Source organism: Gavia stellata, chromosome 10, assembly GCF_030936135.1.
Source record: "Gavia stellata isolate bGavSte3 chromosome 10, bGavSte3.hap2, whole genome shotgun sequence".
Classification (NCBI taxonomy): Eukaryota; Metazoa; Chordata; class Aves; order Gaviiformes; family Gaviidae; genus Gavia; species Gavia stellata.
The window spans coordinates 17,900,151-17,915,538 of NC_082603.1; the positions used below are offsets into that span (position 1 = coordinate 17,900,151).

General features: G+C 39.9%; 1 protein-coding gene across 1 annotated transcript in view; it reads left to right on the top strand.

The window, feature by feature from the left end:
- Positions 1 to 15,388, top strand: part of TGFBR3 (transforming growth factor beta receptor 3) — a 123,133-nt gene that overhangs the window by 79,554 nt on the left and 28,191 nt on the right. The window contains exons 5-7 of the mRNA XM_059821781.1: positions 4,831 to 5,014; positions 10,695 to 10,863; positions 13,212 to 13,359. Coding sequence (XP_059677764.1) covers positions 4,831 to 5,014; positions 10,695 to 10,863; positions 13,212 to 13,359 — 501 coding nt within the window. The remainder of the gene's footprint in view (positions 1 to 4,830; positions 5,015 to 10,694; positions 10,864 to 13,211; positions 13,360 to 15,388) is intronic.

The window sequence follows — 15,388 nt, forward strand, 5'->3', positions numbered from 1 at the left end:
GTGATTACTCTGTGTTGTATGTGGATTTATGAACAACAAAGGATATATTTTTGAGTTTCCGAATACCTGATATTTCTCCATCCATGGCTTTACTTTTTCTCTGTAAGGGGACCAAAGCACATCAAAGTACGTTATCAAAAAACATCAGCTGAGTCTGAAGCCCCTGGGGCCTGCTCTGAAGGTTGGTTCAAGATTTTGAATTTTATTCTGAGCACATTTACTCCTCTCCTACACGTTCCACCACAGGTCTGATACTATATAGCTCAGATAAAAATATGAAGGATGCTGCTTTTCTTCTGCTAGTATATTTGCCTCAGTCTTGGCTTTATGGGTGGTTTTGTTGGTCACTTGTGCTGGAGGGGCCTTGGTGGATAGTGGTGTAGCTGTTGCTTTGAGGGGAGGGATTGGTTCCTGCTGTGTAGCTGTGGACACTTAACTTTGTATTCTGAGCCATCTCCCAAAGGTGCCTACCTCTCTCTCAAGGCTAAATTATGAACTTGCTTTCTACTTGGGAGTTCTGAATTATAACTATGTTAAATACTTAAAATGTCATAAAGCAAACAAAGTAAATATTCCCCCTGGATCAGGTTCAAAGAAAAAAAAAAAAGCAATAAACATTTAAAAGGAGAGAAGGAAATAGGTAAAATAAGAAACAGAAGATGCTATTTTGAGTGCGTGCAGTGTTCACTCTCACCAGTGTATATATTTGAGATGACTCAGGGTTGGTTCTGAGAGTTGTTCCTTCTGGGGAATAGTAACTTACGCCATTTGGCACTTCTGGCAGGTAGCTGATCTCTTGAACTACCGTGGCAGCCTTGCAAGAGCAGGTTTTGTAAGACTGGAAAGTTTTCTTAAGGGACATATAAAGGCTTTTTTTTTTTCCAGCACGAGGGGTATATGTTTCCTTGCCTCTCTACAGTGCAAATAAAATTCCAGTCCCTGTTTACCCCAGTGGCCAGCAGGGTAGTAGTGTGTGTAATCAAAATATGTGCCTAAACATGTCTTGTTCTTTGATAGAATACTCAGATTTTGCTAGCAAATGTTCAAAACACTGTACTTGTTTATTCTGACTGCAGAAAAGCCCTTTGAACGGAGGTCCTTGCTGTGGTTAGTGGCCATGGCCAGTATCTTTTGGTCTTGCAAGCTGATTTGCCATGTCAGGCTTGGAAGTTTCCTCATTTAGCCTCAGAAATGTGACAGGGCATGTAGATGAATTCAGCAGCAGAGGGTGTTTCTGGTGCAGTCAGTTTTAATGTCCTCACAACAACAGGAAGAAATACAGCTGGGGCACTTTTTCCACTCTGCAACCTCTGAAAGTAACCACTGAAGGAGATGAAGTGAGGACATAGAAGTGTATGCGGCAGCAGTTTCTTAATCACCCAGTCAGCTGTGTAATGAGTGCTCAGATAAAAATTGTTGACATATTCCCAAATATTTAAAACTTTCTTTGTTTTTAATGCTCTGGCTTATCCTAAGTACGTTAGAGAGAGAGCTGCTTTTGATTTGTTCTGAAGAGTAAGTAGTTAATGTTCAAGGCAGGTGCTGATACAGTGACGGTTGCCTTTTTTTGGAAGAGTCTGTTGAATTCTTTCCAGAAAAAATAACGTGCTTGGCTCACTTAACCTTGCCTTAGGTCCATGTAGTAAAAATCCCAACATTGGCAGGCACAGCAGAACTCTGCACTCCATTCTAAAACCTTATAGTGGAACCAGCATTTCAAATAGACTTCAGTATGTGATTAAAAAAGTAAATGATAAGCTTCATGTTTAAGATGTTTACTGTATGATCATTCAGTGAGGATGCTAGTGCCAGACTTTGTAGTCGCTCTGCTTTCTGTCTGTTAGTTCCTCCCTAGTAGGACTCAACTTTGGGATTCATTGATAGGATCTGTCTCGCAGGAAGACATTTGTCATGCCGCAGGATGATGCAGAAGGTTTTCAAGTTTTAATTAGTAATAAATGGAAAACCAAGTGTATTCTGAGGAAGAAAGCTGTTGTGTTAGCAGACATTTAAATATCTCAAATATCAAATGAAAAATACAGTGAAAATGCATTATTGCAAGCTAATGCATTTCTTTGGTCAGTATTTAGAAGGAACAATATTTTCTCTCACATTTTCCTCAAATGTCTTAAAAGGTTGCCCTGATACTTCTTTACTTGGATATTGACCATTAAAAATACCAGAAACATTGTAAAATAGTGTAAATGAAAAGCAATTACTATACTTATTGGATAAACTGTAGTATTTTTGAGGTAGTTAAGGACGTTTGTTCCTGAGAGTGGATGCCAGCATCTATTCAATATTCTTGCAAAATAACAACTGGTTAAGCCCTTAAATCCTGCAATTTTTATGCACAGATTTTTCTAGTTAGGCCAGGGCTCTACAAAGATGTCCCACATGTCTCAGATATAAAAGACAGCATTGCTAAGAGGTGCTCTGTATGCAATCCCTGCATGACCTCTCTTGTGCTGTGTCTCTGTCATCCTACAAGACTGTGCACACTATAAAATCTAATGTGTTAGGAGCATTGTAGAGATGCCCCATAAAACCAGTCCATGGTGTAGCTGCTTCTAAGTGGTGGAAGTATAAAGTGAATGCTATTTGCTAAATATGTTCTAAAGATAACTGTGTTATCTCTTTTCCTAGTATTGTAGATTTGGGGGCACTGGATTTTCTCTAACGGCAGAGTTTGCTTTCTTATTTGAGAAGTATGAGAGTATTGAGAGAATATGGTGTATTCTGTGTTACACTGAATAAAGACTTTTTTCATTTAAAGGAAATGTTTTACAGTAGTAATATGAAAAACAACAAATAAGGAAGATAATTCAGAACTGAAACAGATGTTAGTTTAAACTTCGAAAACTATTCTGGCAAAAGGATTCCTAAGCTGTTTTTTGTGACAGGTCTGGTCAAATTGAACTCTGAATTACATGGGCCTCCTCTTAGAGGAGAGTATGTGATATGTGCATAATAAATGCTAACGTAATAGCTGGAGGCACAGGGAAGAACTTTGAAATTCTTTCCATGTGCCAAAGGGTGTAATTTATGTGTCTATTTTGACAAATATTTGTAGGTGCCAAACAAACTGATACATAACATCCTGAAGTAGTGCTGGGCACAATAGCTCCAGGGAAGGTAATAATTGGTTGCCGTTAGTTAATTTCTGTAATTGGAACCTGACTTCAGGTAATCTCTGTTAAATAATTGATACTGACGTATTTTGTTATTTAAAAGGTTAGAGAGATACTTATGACCATTGTCCTGCTATAATGTGTAAATAATACTCAGGACGGGTTAGAAATTCATCTGACATTTTTCACTCTTTCAATCATGATCGTTAGTGGTTTTGCATTTTCACTTGAAGAAAAAAAATATGCTTTTGTTCCACCAAAGAAATATGGGTTAGTAGAAAGACAGGGAAGGGGGAGGAGAGCCGCAGTGACTCGGACTTCTTCCTGGGCTGCTCTGGGGACAGCACAAGACAACGGTACTTCTTTCCTGAAGCCTCGTCTACTGCAGCAGTCTGGAAGTAGGGGCTCTGTGCTGTATCTGGGCAAGCACTGCTTACACACTACTACAGGGAATACGTCCAAAGAAATCTTCACTGATGCATTCAAACCTCAAAGCTTATTCATCTTGCTGTGCTTTCTCACTCAAGCACGTGTTACTCTTGACTGGATGTTTTGGATCTTGGCAAAAGTGTGCATGGAGGGACCAGCATGCGGTAGGGCATGCGGGCTCCAGTCCTCAAGCACCTTGAAGGAAGAGACAGTGAGGTGTGCGGGTGGGTGATGGCTCCTCAGGTTGGGCAGATGAAGGAATGCTCTTCTTTCACCACTTGCTATAGTGACCTCTTAAGAGCTGACAGATGTTCTGGAAGTGTTGGCCACATCCCTCTGCAGGAACAGGAGAGCCGAAAGGTTGCTGTTGGGATGATCTTGCTTTGAACTATATCTGGAATGACTTGTTTATCTCTCAAGACCAACGCAAGCTGAAGCAGGTCCCAATCTGAAAAAGAGTCTGACCCTGTGCTCTCTTCTTTTCTTGAATGATGCTATTGCCACTCCAGTGAAGATGTATTTGAAAATCTTTTCCGCAGAACCTGTTACACTTCTACTTACTGTTTTTCCATTTTGACTATTTTAAACACCATTTCAGTTTTTCCAGTCAAGACCTGAGTTAATGTAACCTATTTATAAGGATTTTTCTAAAGACATATAACTCATCTGCTTAACGTGTTAGACTAAAGCATTTCCTCACTTCCTGTAAATAAAGCAACAGTAAGTGTTGTCCCTTTCTCTTAGCCTTTCTCTTTCCTTACTCTGTGTTTCCCTGTTGGCCTTTATCTGTCTCTGAGCTTGGACTCATGTTCTTTCTGATTTGGGGGTTACTTCAGTAGTTCCCAGTTTTATTGAGCTTCACATCCTTCTATCCCTTCAGTTCCTCAGACTATCTTCTTCCTACTCTATCCTGTCTTAGTTTTCCTCTTGTCCTCCGGCCCTCCGCTCGCCCCCACAGTTCAGCTCCCCTTGCAGCACTGTTGTACCATGTCTGCTGCAGTACGACTTTGGAGAGTGGCTCAGAGCCCTCCGTTAGTCGGCTGCCGTGTGCACCCCAGCCGGGCTGATGGTGCTTCATTTTTTAAAAACATCTCTGAAAAATGAATTATTATGCAGATGTTAAAACAGGTGAAGTTTAGGCATTGCTGGAAATAAGCCGTAATCGCCTTCAGTGAATGCATTTGGGTGTGACAGATTACAGTGCTTAAACATGTTACCTGTCTGTGCGGATAAATGTACCACATTAAAAATATGTTTTTATTCCCATCAGGTGTCTTTAGGTTCTGTTGTTCAGTTTGAGAAGGGAAATTTCTCCTTGTCAGCAGAAACAGAAGAAAAGCTTTTTCCTGAGAAAAATGAACATCTGCTACAGTGGGCCCAGAAGGAATATGGAGCAGTAACATCTTTCACTGAACTCAAAATATCAAGAAACATCTATATTAAAGTAGGAGAAGGTAAAACAAAACAAAACCAACAGAATTGATAGGTACTTCTAGATGGTGAGAATAAGTCTTGCTATGGTATTATTTCACATTCTTTATTTTAATCTTTAAACATACCTCTCATTTTCCAAGAGATGTGATATGAAAGGGGAAGGCAGAGAAATAAGAGCAAGTCTAAAGACCAGACTTTGGATTCAGGCAACTTTTAATGGATTCTGGTGCCATAATTTTATGCTCATAAATGTGGATGCAATTGCCCAGAATCTTACAGGAGTCAAAGCTTCACCTTTGAAAAGGAAGAAACTACTCGTGGTGATTGTTTGGGTGTCTTCATCTAAAGGACTGAAGTAGAGAACCTGAGGTAGGGGGTAATTTCTAGAAAGGCCTGAGTTATAATAAGGATTCAGACTACTTTCGGCAAAGAATTATTGCTTTCCTCACCAAGATAAGTTGCTTCAGTCTGATGTCTTTGTGTATTTTCATTGCAAGGAGCAAGATTTCCTGTCCCTGTGTGCCACATGTGAAATTCATCAGGTAGCCTAGGGCAGGTGGGAGAGGACTCCAGCTCCTCAGGGATTTCACAGGCCCATATTAGGGTAGGGTTTGGGCTGTAGCTCTGTAGCTGAGCAGTGTTGGAACAACTTAACAATATGAGCCTCTGCAGCACCTTCTGGCTCATGCTTTCCCTCAGCTGGCTGCTGGTCACATAGCATGTCTTCTGCAGGGGAGTTCCACCTGAGCTGGTCATAAACCGTGGATAACACAAGAGCCACGGCTCTTCTCTTCACTGCATTCTTGGAGCAAGGCAGTTGGTTCAGGAGGGTTTATGCCCTACTTATCTCTATTCAAGTTCATTTTCTGGAAAATACACAGTTAGTAAAAGTAACTTTGCAGGGAGAGCAGACTTTCCTCTACTGTGCAGGATGATTGGGGTGAAATTTGATTTTTTTGCAGGTATGGGACATTTTAAGCTGTCAGTGTTCTTTACCTAATAGCCTGTAATTCACTGGGGTGTTTTTTTTTTTTTTTGTTCTCTGACGATGTCATCCAAGTTCAGGTTAAAGCAAACATCCAGGTTTAGGCTAAACCAAAAGCAGCAAGAATAAAGGCTGGTAAAAGTGAACTGGAACTGATTTACATTGCAGCTAGTGGTCCAGATATTTTGAAGCTAATTGTCTCTCAAGAAGTTCAGCGATGGGAAAAGTAGAAATCCAATAGAACATTTTATCAACATCCAACAAGTACTGGTGGACTGAGCATTTATTTCAGCAATATTTCTAGAGAAACTCCTGCACAGCTGAACTAGCTGGCTACAAAACTCCCCCCCAAAAAACCTTCTGTGGAGAAAACATTTTCCATAACCACCTGTACCTGATCATTTGATTTCCTAAAACATGAGGCTTGCCCCCCAAAATCGGAACATGCCTGTGTTGGTTTTATTAAAATCCTGCCAAGTTTGTACAGGATTCCCCTGCGTGATTTTTGTTCTACTTGGCACCAGCCTTGGATTTTAGTGCCAGAAAATCATTCAGAAATATATTTATTAGCTTATTAAAGTGGTCTTGGAACATATACATGGGAGTAGTGGTCTGTGTGTTGCAGAAATGAACACTTAATTAGATATGTCAAAAACAGATAAAATTTTGTCTGTTGATTTGCACATCTACAGTCAAGCTAAGTAGCTAAATAGGACAACTTTCCATCATCTTTAGAATGTGTTAAAACACAATTTAATTAGGAGTAAGTACACAAAATGGAACTTGGCAGGCAACCAAAATAGTTTCTGAGAAGGTTCCTACAAACTAGCTCAGCTGTAACCATATTTGATTTTGATTTAAATTCTTGGCAGAAGAATGAATATGCCTGTATGTGTGGGGGTTATGCATGTGTTCAGGGGTGGGGAGAGGGTCAGTTCTTGAACTGCTGCAGTCATGCGAGGAGTTCTATGGAAACCACGTGTGACATGGACCTAGTCTGCTCTTCTGCAGAGTGAATGTGGGAATCGCTGGGTTCCACAAACCACAGCGTATGCTGATGGACATTTCAGGCTTTTCATGTAAAACTCACGCTCCTCAAGTGCTTTAGTCAGGTATCCTCAGCTGCCAGTCTGTGAATCAGAGCTAGTATTGCTTATAACCTATAGGTGGTCATATGAAGTAGTTCCTTGCTATGTGGCTGATACAGAATTTAATGGCAGTATTCATGTAATTGTTTACATTTCAGCTTCACTCAAGTTAGAAAAATCTGAAAGTGGAAGATGTAACGTTTTAGAAGTTGAGACTGTAGCTCAATACAGCAAACAGAAAATGCAAGCCAGAGGACAAAAAGATCTGAAGAAGGGTGATCTTCCATAGAATAAAACTGTTTCTGATGCCATGGGTCTCTGAAATCACTTTTGAAGCTGCAAATGAAAGGCTGAGTGAGCTAGCAAATGGGTCAGGGCCAAGTGCATCTGAACCCTGTTGATTTGAAAAAGTAGCCAATCAAATACTGCAGGGATGGTGAGCACAGTGAGAACTTAAAGGGTCCCAGAATGAGGTTTTGGAGGATGGGGGCACAAGAAGTGGGGTTCTTGTTCTTGCTTTGATTGAGATGGCAAAGTGATTGCTGTGATAATCACTGTCAGATTCTAGAAGGCGGGACTGCTCATGGTGAGAGTGATCTTAGTACATTTTTTTTTTCAGCAGAAGTCAGTTTAATTCCTCATCCTTCAATAAAATACGATTGTACAAGTCAGAAAGACTTACCAGGTAGCTAAACGTTACCTAGTGCATCCAGTACCGCCAGTGTAAATCCAGGGCAGATGTGCTAGCCTGGAGGGAGCCTAATTTCAACACATTTCTTAGCTAAATAAGAAAAAAAAAAAGTCAACCATAACAATAACTAGGCTGGAAAATGTACAGTGCATTTACAGATGGTAACACTGTGTTCCTGTCCTGGCAGAACCTGAAGCTTCAGTACTGACTCTGAATTTGTAGCCTGTACGCACTAGTGCACGTATCCTGCACACCGGAGTTGCTTGGTTTAATACTTGTAGGTGATTGCGTTGTGTCAGGCTTTAGCTGTGTGTCCTGCTGGGGTGTGAGAGCTGCTGAGAGTTTCCACCCTCCCTCCAGAGACCACTGCAGCCCCTTCCCTGCTCGCGTTTATACCCTGCCATTAAATGTCAGTCGAGGTTCTGATTTCCATCGTGCTAAGGGCTAGTAAACTGCAAAATACACACGAAAAAGCCTCACCATTGCAGTGGCTGAGGAAAATCCCAAACGCCTTGCTTATCCCCAGCTCAGACTTTGAAAGGCAAGCTCTGCTTGGATGGGATTTTTATTGCTGAATCGAATTGCTGCTGCCCAGGGCGCCTGTCTTGGAGAGTGACGCCTGATTAACGGCGCTCCTTTTCACAAAAACCTTCTCATGATTTTAAGCTGGGATACTCAACTTTTATCCAATTTAGCCAAGAACCTGTGGATGACACCTAATTTGTGCAGAACAGAGTAGACCATGTCTGTCCTCATCTGTAAAATGGAGGTGGTGCCCACATAAACTACACATCCCAGTGTGCGATCCTCCGTCTTCATCTGAGCAGTCTGGCACATGCCGGAGGGGAAGGCGGCTGCCAGGCACTGCACACAGCTCCACCACATGCCTTCTGGTGAGCGGGGCCCCATGACACCCGGCTGTGCTGGCCGGAGACCCTCCATTGAGGGTATTGCAGGCAAACCTTATGTCTGATTCCATATTGGGAGTCCGTGGACATCAGAGAGGCACAGGGTCCATAAATTGACTGTTTGCTGGCTGGTTTAGTAAAGTTTTTAATTGATTGCAGGCACCTGCAGTCCCTTTCCAAAGTAAGTAGACAGCCCTGAAACTAAAAAAGAAAAGCATAGTAAGCAAAGAAAGATGAAAAGAATCCCCTTTTCTTTTCTGTTCCAGCCTAGATCTTGGTAACTGGTGCAGACAGGAGTAAATACATTTTGGTGAAGGAGGGAAGTAAATGTGTATGTCAAGTAGCCAGTGACAGAGTTAAAATTTGCTGCAGAGGAAAAGTGTGCTATCAAGTGGAGGCCCCGGCTGGGGAGCCTCCGCGCTGGTGGTGGTGAGAGCAGTGGTTCTTGAGAGCTCCAGCGACATTTCATGGAAGTGCCAGGAGCAGGAACCAAGTTTTTTGCAATGGTAAATGATAGCACGTGTGGTAATTATTCACAAACTACTCAGAAGCTGTTATTTTATGGCTTGAATTTTGTTGTATGGCAGCTGAGAAGCAAATACCTAGTATCTCTGTCTGTGCGTGTACGTATATATATACATATATATATAAATTCAAGCTCAGTGTAGACCATTTGGGATCATTTTCCATTCTATGCTGTTGTGGGAGGAGCTGGCAAAACTGCAGCTGCATTCAAGGCTAATCTGGCAGGGCACATACCAGATGTTAGAGGAGTGCTTTGCTTGGGCGGTATGAATAGTTACAGCCTCATACAGCTTTCATAGATTCTGTAGGGAAGACAGCAAGGTTAATATTCAAAGGCTGCTTTGTGTAAGATCAGAAGACTTTCCCCTAATTGTTTCCGCAGTGGCCAGGGTCACAGGAGTCTCTGGTCTCCCTGCAAAGTTGTTTACCACACACAAATGCACTTTAAGGCTGACATTTCAGCTCTTCTTTAGGGAGCAAATGCGAACAGTGGTCTCAGCTCAGCTTTTAAGAGTTTGTCCACGGTTTTGCATACATAATGCATTATATTTGATTTTTCTCTTTTTTTCAGTCTTGTTACTGATCTTCATAGGAAAGCCTTCTTTGTAAAGCAAAGGTCAAAGAGCCAGCCAGCTATCTCAGAAATACAAAATATTCCTTTTTTTCAATGGAAATACTGCTTCTTGGAGTACAGCAACGTAGGCTGTGCATGAGAACTTCATATCAAGTGACTATTTTTTGTTTTGCATTGTACAGTAGTTAACGCTCGTGATCAGCTAGGCAGTTAAAACCGAAACAGAGATTGAATATCTACTCTAAAATTTCTTAATTTCAGTTATGGATATTATGATCAGACTCCCTTAATATCAAGAACTGATTTAATCCTTTTCTTATTATATTCAATTGTCCATGCACAAGAGAATTGCAGTATTTCTAGACAACACTGACTCTGACTACACAATATATGGGGAAAATATATTGAGTAAGAAAACGGAAAATACTTTCTGTGATGTTTTAAATACGGTAAGTTTATAATAAGAAGAATAAAACATTTTCTAAAGGGAGAAGGAATTGATCACAAAAGCTTTCTACAAGTTAATTTCAAAAGAAAGAAATCTTTTCTAAAGGTGCAAGGAACAAATTAAATGTATTTTATTCACTTTGAAAAAAGCTCACATACTTTGCTTCAGTATTGTTTTCAGATTTCTCTTTGTAGGGATTTTCTTTCATTAAATATTTAAATCCATAAATAGAAACAGTTCAGTTTAGAAGTATATATTTTACATCAGAGATGTGCTGTGTTATTGCAATGGTCATCTCCCTTTCAATATTATGTTGGTTTGTCATAAGTGCTTATGATAGATAATAGATCTACCTTTTAGCCTAAAGGCCCATGTCGTGAGATATAGTGCCACACTGAAGTAGATGCAGTACATACATCCATGTAAGCTGATATCTATGTGTAAAGGTGCATATGCTTTCTTTTTTTTTTTCCCTCTCCAGATCAAGTTTTTCCTCCTTCGTGCAACATAGAAAAGAATTTTCTATCTTTAAATTACCTTGCGGGATACCTACAGCCAAAAACAGCAGAGGGGTGCCTTATGTCTAACTTAGTCCAAGAGAGAGAAGTTCATATCATTGAACTAATCACTCCAAATTCCAATCCATACAGGTAAAGTATCATCTAAATAGACTAAATCTGTTTGAAATCACAGCTAAAGATTTCACCTGTCTATTGAAAATCAAATGAAAGTAGCCATTTCATCCTTACAAGAAGAGCTTGGACCCTAGTACTTTACCTTAAATAGAAATTAGTTCTTCAGTATGTAGAGATTTTGGATTCTGCTTCATGATCTCAGGATTTTTCTGGACAAGACTGCAAAGCACAGTTTCTATGGACTGTATCCTGCCCCCTGTTTGCTAAATGAATCAACATTTTCCAAGAATAAGGTGAATAAGGGACTATGAATAAGGGCAGCATCTGACAGACAGGGTTTAAGATAGGACCACTGTATGACGAAGTGAGAGGGAGGTTAAAAGTAGTCTTGATGTGTCACAGGTAGGGATGACTGGCAGCAAGGCCTAGAGCAGTGGCTCCCAAACAGTGGTCCAGAGGTCGCAAGTGATCTGCGGTCCATGGTAATTGTTCTGGGGTTGGTCTGCAGAATCATAACAGTATTTTCTGTCAATTTTGCAGCTCAGTTTAAGGGATAGTTTGATAATTGCAAGAAACGTTAAGGGTTGACAGTGGTCCACTGACCAAAAAAGTTTATAAGTAGTGGTTAGGGAAAATTACTTAACTCTCTGTACGTGTTATGAGGATTATCTAAATTGTCAAAGGTACCGTAAACTTAAGAGGTAAGATATTTAAAACATTCATCCTTTGCTGGTGTCTCCTAGGTCTTAGTGGGAGGACATGAATGGGGTTTGCGTCAGATAGCCATACCTGGAAAACCTCTTCATAAGTGCTGAGTATGGTTGCTAGAACAGAAATTTGCAATGAAACTTAGATGGTTTTCCCTTTTGCAAGAAGAAAAGTACAATTTCATCAGAGATAAGGTAGAATTAAAACCCTGTCTGCATAGTGCAGACACTGGATATCCAGCATTGTCCTTTTCATGCAGTTTACATTTGAGCACATCCCATCCCTAATGAGGAAATCACACAGGGACATAGAGGTGGGAGGAGGGGTCTTTGCAAGAAGGGTGATTATCTTGTTGCAAGATGATGAACCCAGAGCCTGAGAATATTCTTGCCTAGCAACCTTGGGAGAGCAAGAAAGTGCTGAGATGTAGTGGAAGTGGAGTAGGTAAGCCCAAATGATCTGCCTCTGTGTGGCGTGAGTCGCAGCCCCATCCTGAACAGAGCTGTTCTTTAGCATCAACATCATTGTAAGTTCCTTGCAGTGTTACGCAATGACAGCCCTGTCTCCAGACCCTCTGGGCTTTTGGCTTTGGCTGAAAGGTCAATAGGAATTTGTTTTTCAGATGATAACACTGCAAAATGTTTAAATGTTTTGTTACTAAAAGTAAAAAAAGTAGTAAGTTAAATTCCTCTTGCTTCATTCTTAGTTTTACATATTCTCCAAAGCTATCTTTACAAAGTTTATATCCACAAAGAAATATACAGAAGCTGAGCTAGGCATGTGTAAAACTGCAGGAGGTGAAACAAAGGTCCCAAGATATGCTAAGTCTCCGCGCAGAATATTAGTTGAAACCTGTTACTTGGGGATGAGCACGTTCTTATGACATAGGGCCCCGTAAGATGGTCTGGAAGTAAAGGTTTTTCTGTTGAATTAATATTTTGCATGACAAGATGTTATTGATGGGTACAAACCCATTTGCTCTACTTATTTTACTGAGGTCTTGAAAATCTGGATAGTGTTCATCTATTTTTCCAGCAAGCAGTAGGCTGGACATCTGGTTTTTTTTCTTTTCTTTTTAAAGTAAGTATATATCCAGAAGTATTGGAAACTGAATACAACGGCTTAATTCCTCAACACACGCAAGATCCTAAGCAAGTAATTTCCACAGTTTAACTGCCTAGGCAGAGACACTCCCCAATATAGTATTTGTGCATTTTTTTGGTATTAACCTGCTTAATATCTGTCTTTTTGCTTTTTTTTTTTAAGGTATTATTTTGAGCTTTAATACAGTTATAGCCAGAGGAAACTGAAACAGCTATATTTAGGTACTGCTGAAGTGAAATAAGAAAACAATATTTACTTTATAAAGCAAACTGCTAGTTGTACAACTAACCTGCTCTAAATAATAGCACGCTTCTTCTAAACAAGAGACAAAAATATTATTTGTCTAAGAAGTATTTGTTTCTATTGTTATGCAAAATCATTTAAGCGTATGTGGAATAACAATCTGTTTTGCACATGTTGTGTTGCCTGGGATAATCTCCAGCATTTTAATCAGCTGGCCAGACAGTGGAAACATGATGGATTGGAAGAAGGTTGATAGCTGAAAATTTCTGGCATTCTGGTCTAACTTTCTCTCTATTTTCCACACACAGTGCTTTCCAGGTGGATATAATCGTTGACATTAAACCATCTCAACCAGGCGCCAAGCTTGTCAGAGACATTGTGCTTATCCTCAAGTGTAAAAAGTCTGTCAATTGGGTTATCAAGTCGCATGATGTCCAGGGAAAGCTGGAAGTGATTGTAAGTTAAGGCACCTTTATTTTTTGAGAGATATCATACTGCAACAGTATGGAATCCATTTAAATGTGATATAGTGCTAGACCATATTGATATCTCAATGTTTTCTCTCTTAGCTGCTCTCTTTTTTAATTATTACTGCATTTCAAGGAGTAAATACAGAAACTCTCGTTTGCTCTTGATATATGGGCTATTAAACTGACCAGCACATCAGAGAAGCCAGGTGGTTAGTGCAAGGATTTAGTGTCTGTGTCTTTTTGACTTCTGTTGAAGTAGCCTAAACACTGAGTTGGATGTTCATCTTCCTTTTTGCTCTTACTTTGGTGAGTGGTTCTACAGGTTTGTCTCAGAAGTTGGAAAGATGCCTGTGAGTGCAGAATGGATAATCCTAGACACGCGGCACACACCCACGTTCCTTTAGAAGGGGAAACTTTTTTACTCCTTCTGTTTGTGGTTGTAGTAGTCTCTAGCCCTCTTCCCTGACAGTACTTCTGTCCTCAGCAAGGGTTTGGTCAAATTGACCTCACCTCTCCTCAGACCACAAATAATAAGTCTTTAAAAAAACAAAACCAGGATCTCTAAAGCTAAACTTCTGAAACTATACTCATGCATAATTGGAGGTTCTGATTCAGAATGATTTTTGGTACAAGCTTTGTGGCTCAACACCATTTCTACTAAGAAAATGTGTTTTCCCTTGCTCTGAAATAAATAAATAAATTGGGACTGATCTTGCAGCCTATAAATGTGTGGCCTATTTCTGTCTTAAGTGATCCGTTAAGAGTGCATTGTACAGTTGAGCTGAATGTTTGCTGAGGACCACCCGGTGGCCTCCTGATTAACAGTTTTGCAGTAACTCAGATACATTTTAAAACTCCGGCTATCTGTATTTATAATAATTTCACTTTGCCTAGTAGCTTTCTCCTTTTAATGTGTGCAACGGCAATTCTAACAGGATCCAAAGGCTGCTTGATCTAAGTCTTCTAAGGGAACAGATTGGTAGGCAGGATTTCACACTAGATTTTGAGAGTTGAGGGATTTAAAAGGAAATAAATTATGGTGTTGCTCAGAAAATTGAATGGAAAAAATATCTAGAGGGGATGATGAAATTCCATTTTGATCCCTGACACATCTTTATCTTACGGACAGGAAAGGATGTTCTGGTCATTCTGTGGGTCCTAAATAATCAGACTTTAAAGAGAAGGGTCAAGGTTAGTTGCCCAGGATTACCACACTTGTAAGCAGAAGGGCAAAAAGCAATGCTTGACTTGAAACTTTCATTCTGGGTTATTACATAAAATTCACCACTGTATACTTAGGCCTATATGGGTCTACTTTCACAGTATAGAGAATTGTGCATTAGTTCACTTCATGCTTGGGGATACCATATTTCATATCCATGAAGCTGCCTTTTTATGGATGATGAATTTTCAGGGAGAGGAATTCTAGAGGATTCTAAAATGTCTGAAGTGCTGCACTTAACTATAGAAAAGCAAGGCTGCTATTCTTTTTAAAGTTCTTCTCTATTAATTATTGAAAGTATAAGTAAAAAGTATAAGTGAAAATTCTTTCTGTAATGAGTGGCAGAAGGTAACACTTTGTTTAGATTAACAAAAAGAGAAAGTAATACTAAATATGGAAATGTCAGTATATAAAAGACTTGGTATATTTGCTAAGATTTGTGAGTAACTGAGTAATGAAGCAGTATACTGCTTCATTTATATAGATGCTTCATTTTCTGAATGTGTGTTTGTTCTCCTTTATTTAGAGGGGGATGTGTGAGGGAACTAAACACCCCCATGTCATTAAAAAGCCTGTGCATCCAGTATTTAGGATCTGTTCATATCTCTATTAAGCTGAAGGTCTTTCCAAGCCCAAATTTAGACAATGCATAAAAACATTACTAAACAATTAGGTAATGTTTCACAATGTTCTTTTTATTAGTTGAATCAGTTCCATGCACTTCAATTTTCCTAACTTCTTGCCCTCAGTACGAATCAGAATTGTCTTGAGGGGATTGGCAAACCGAGAGGGA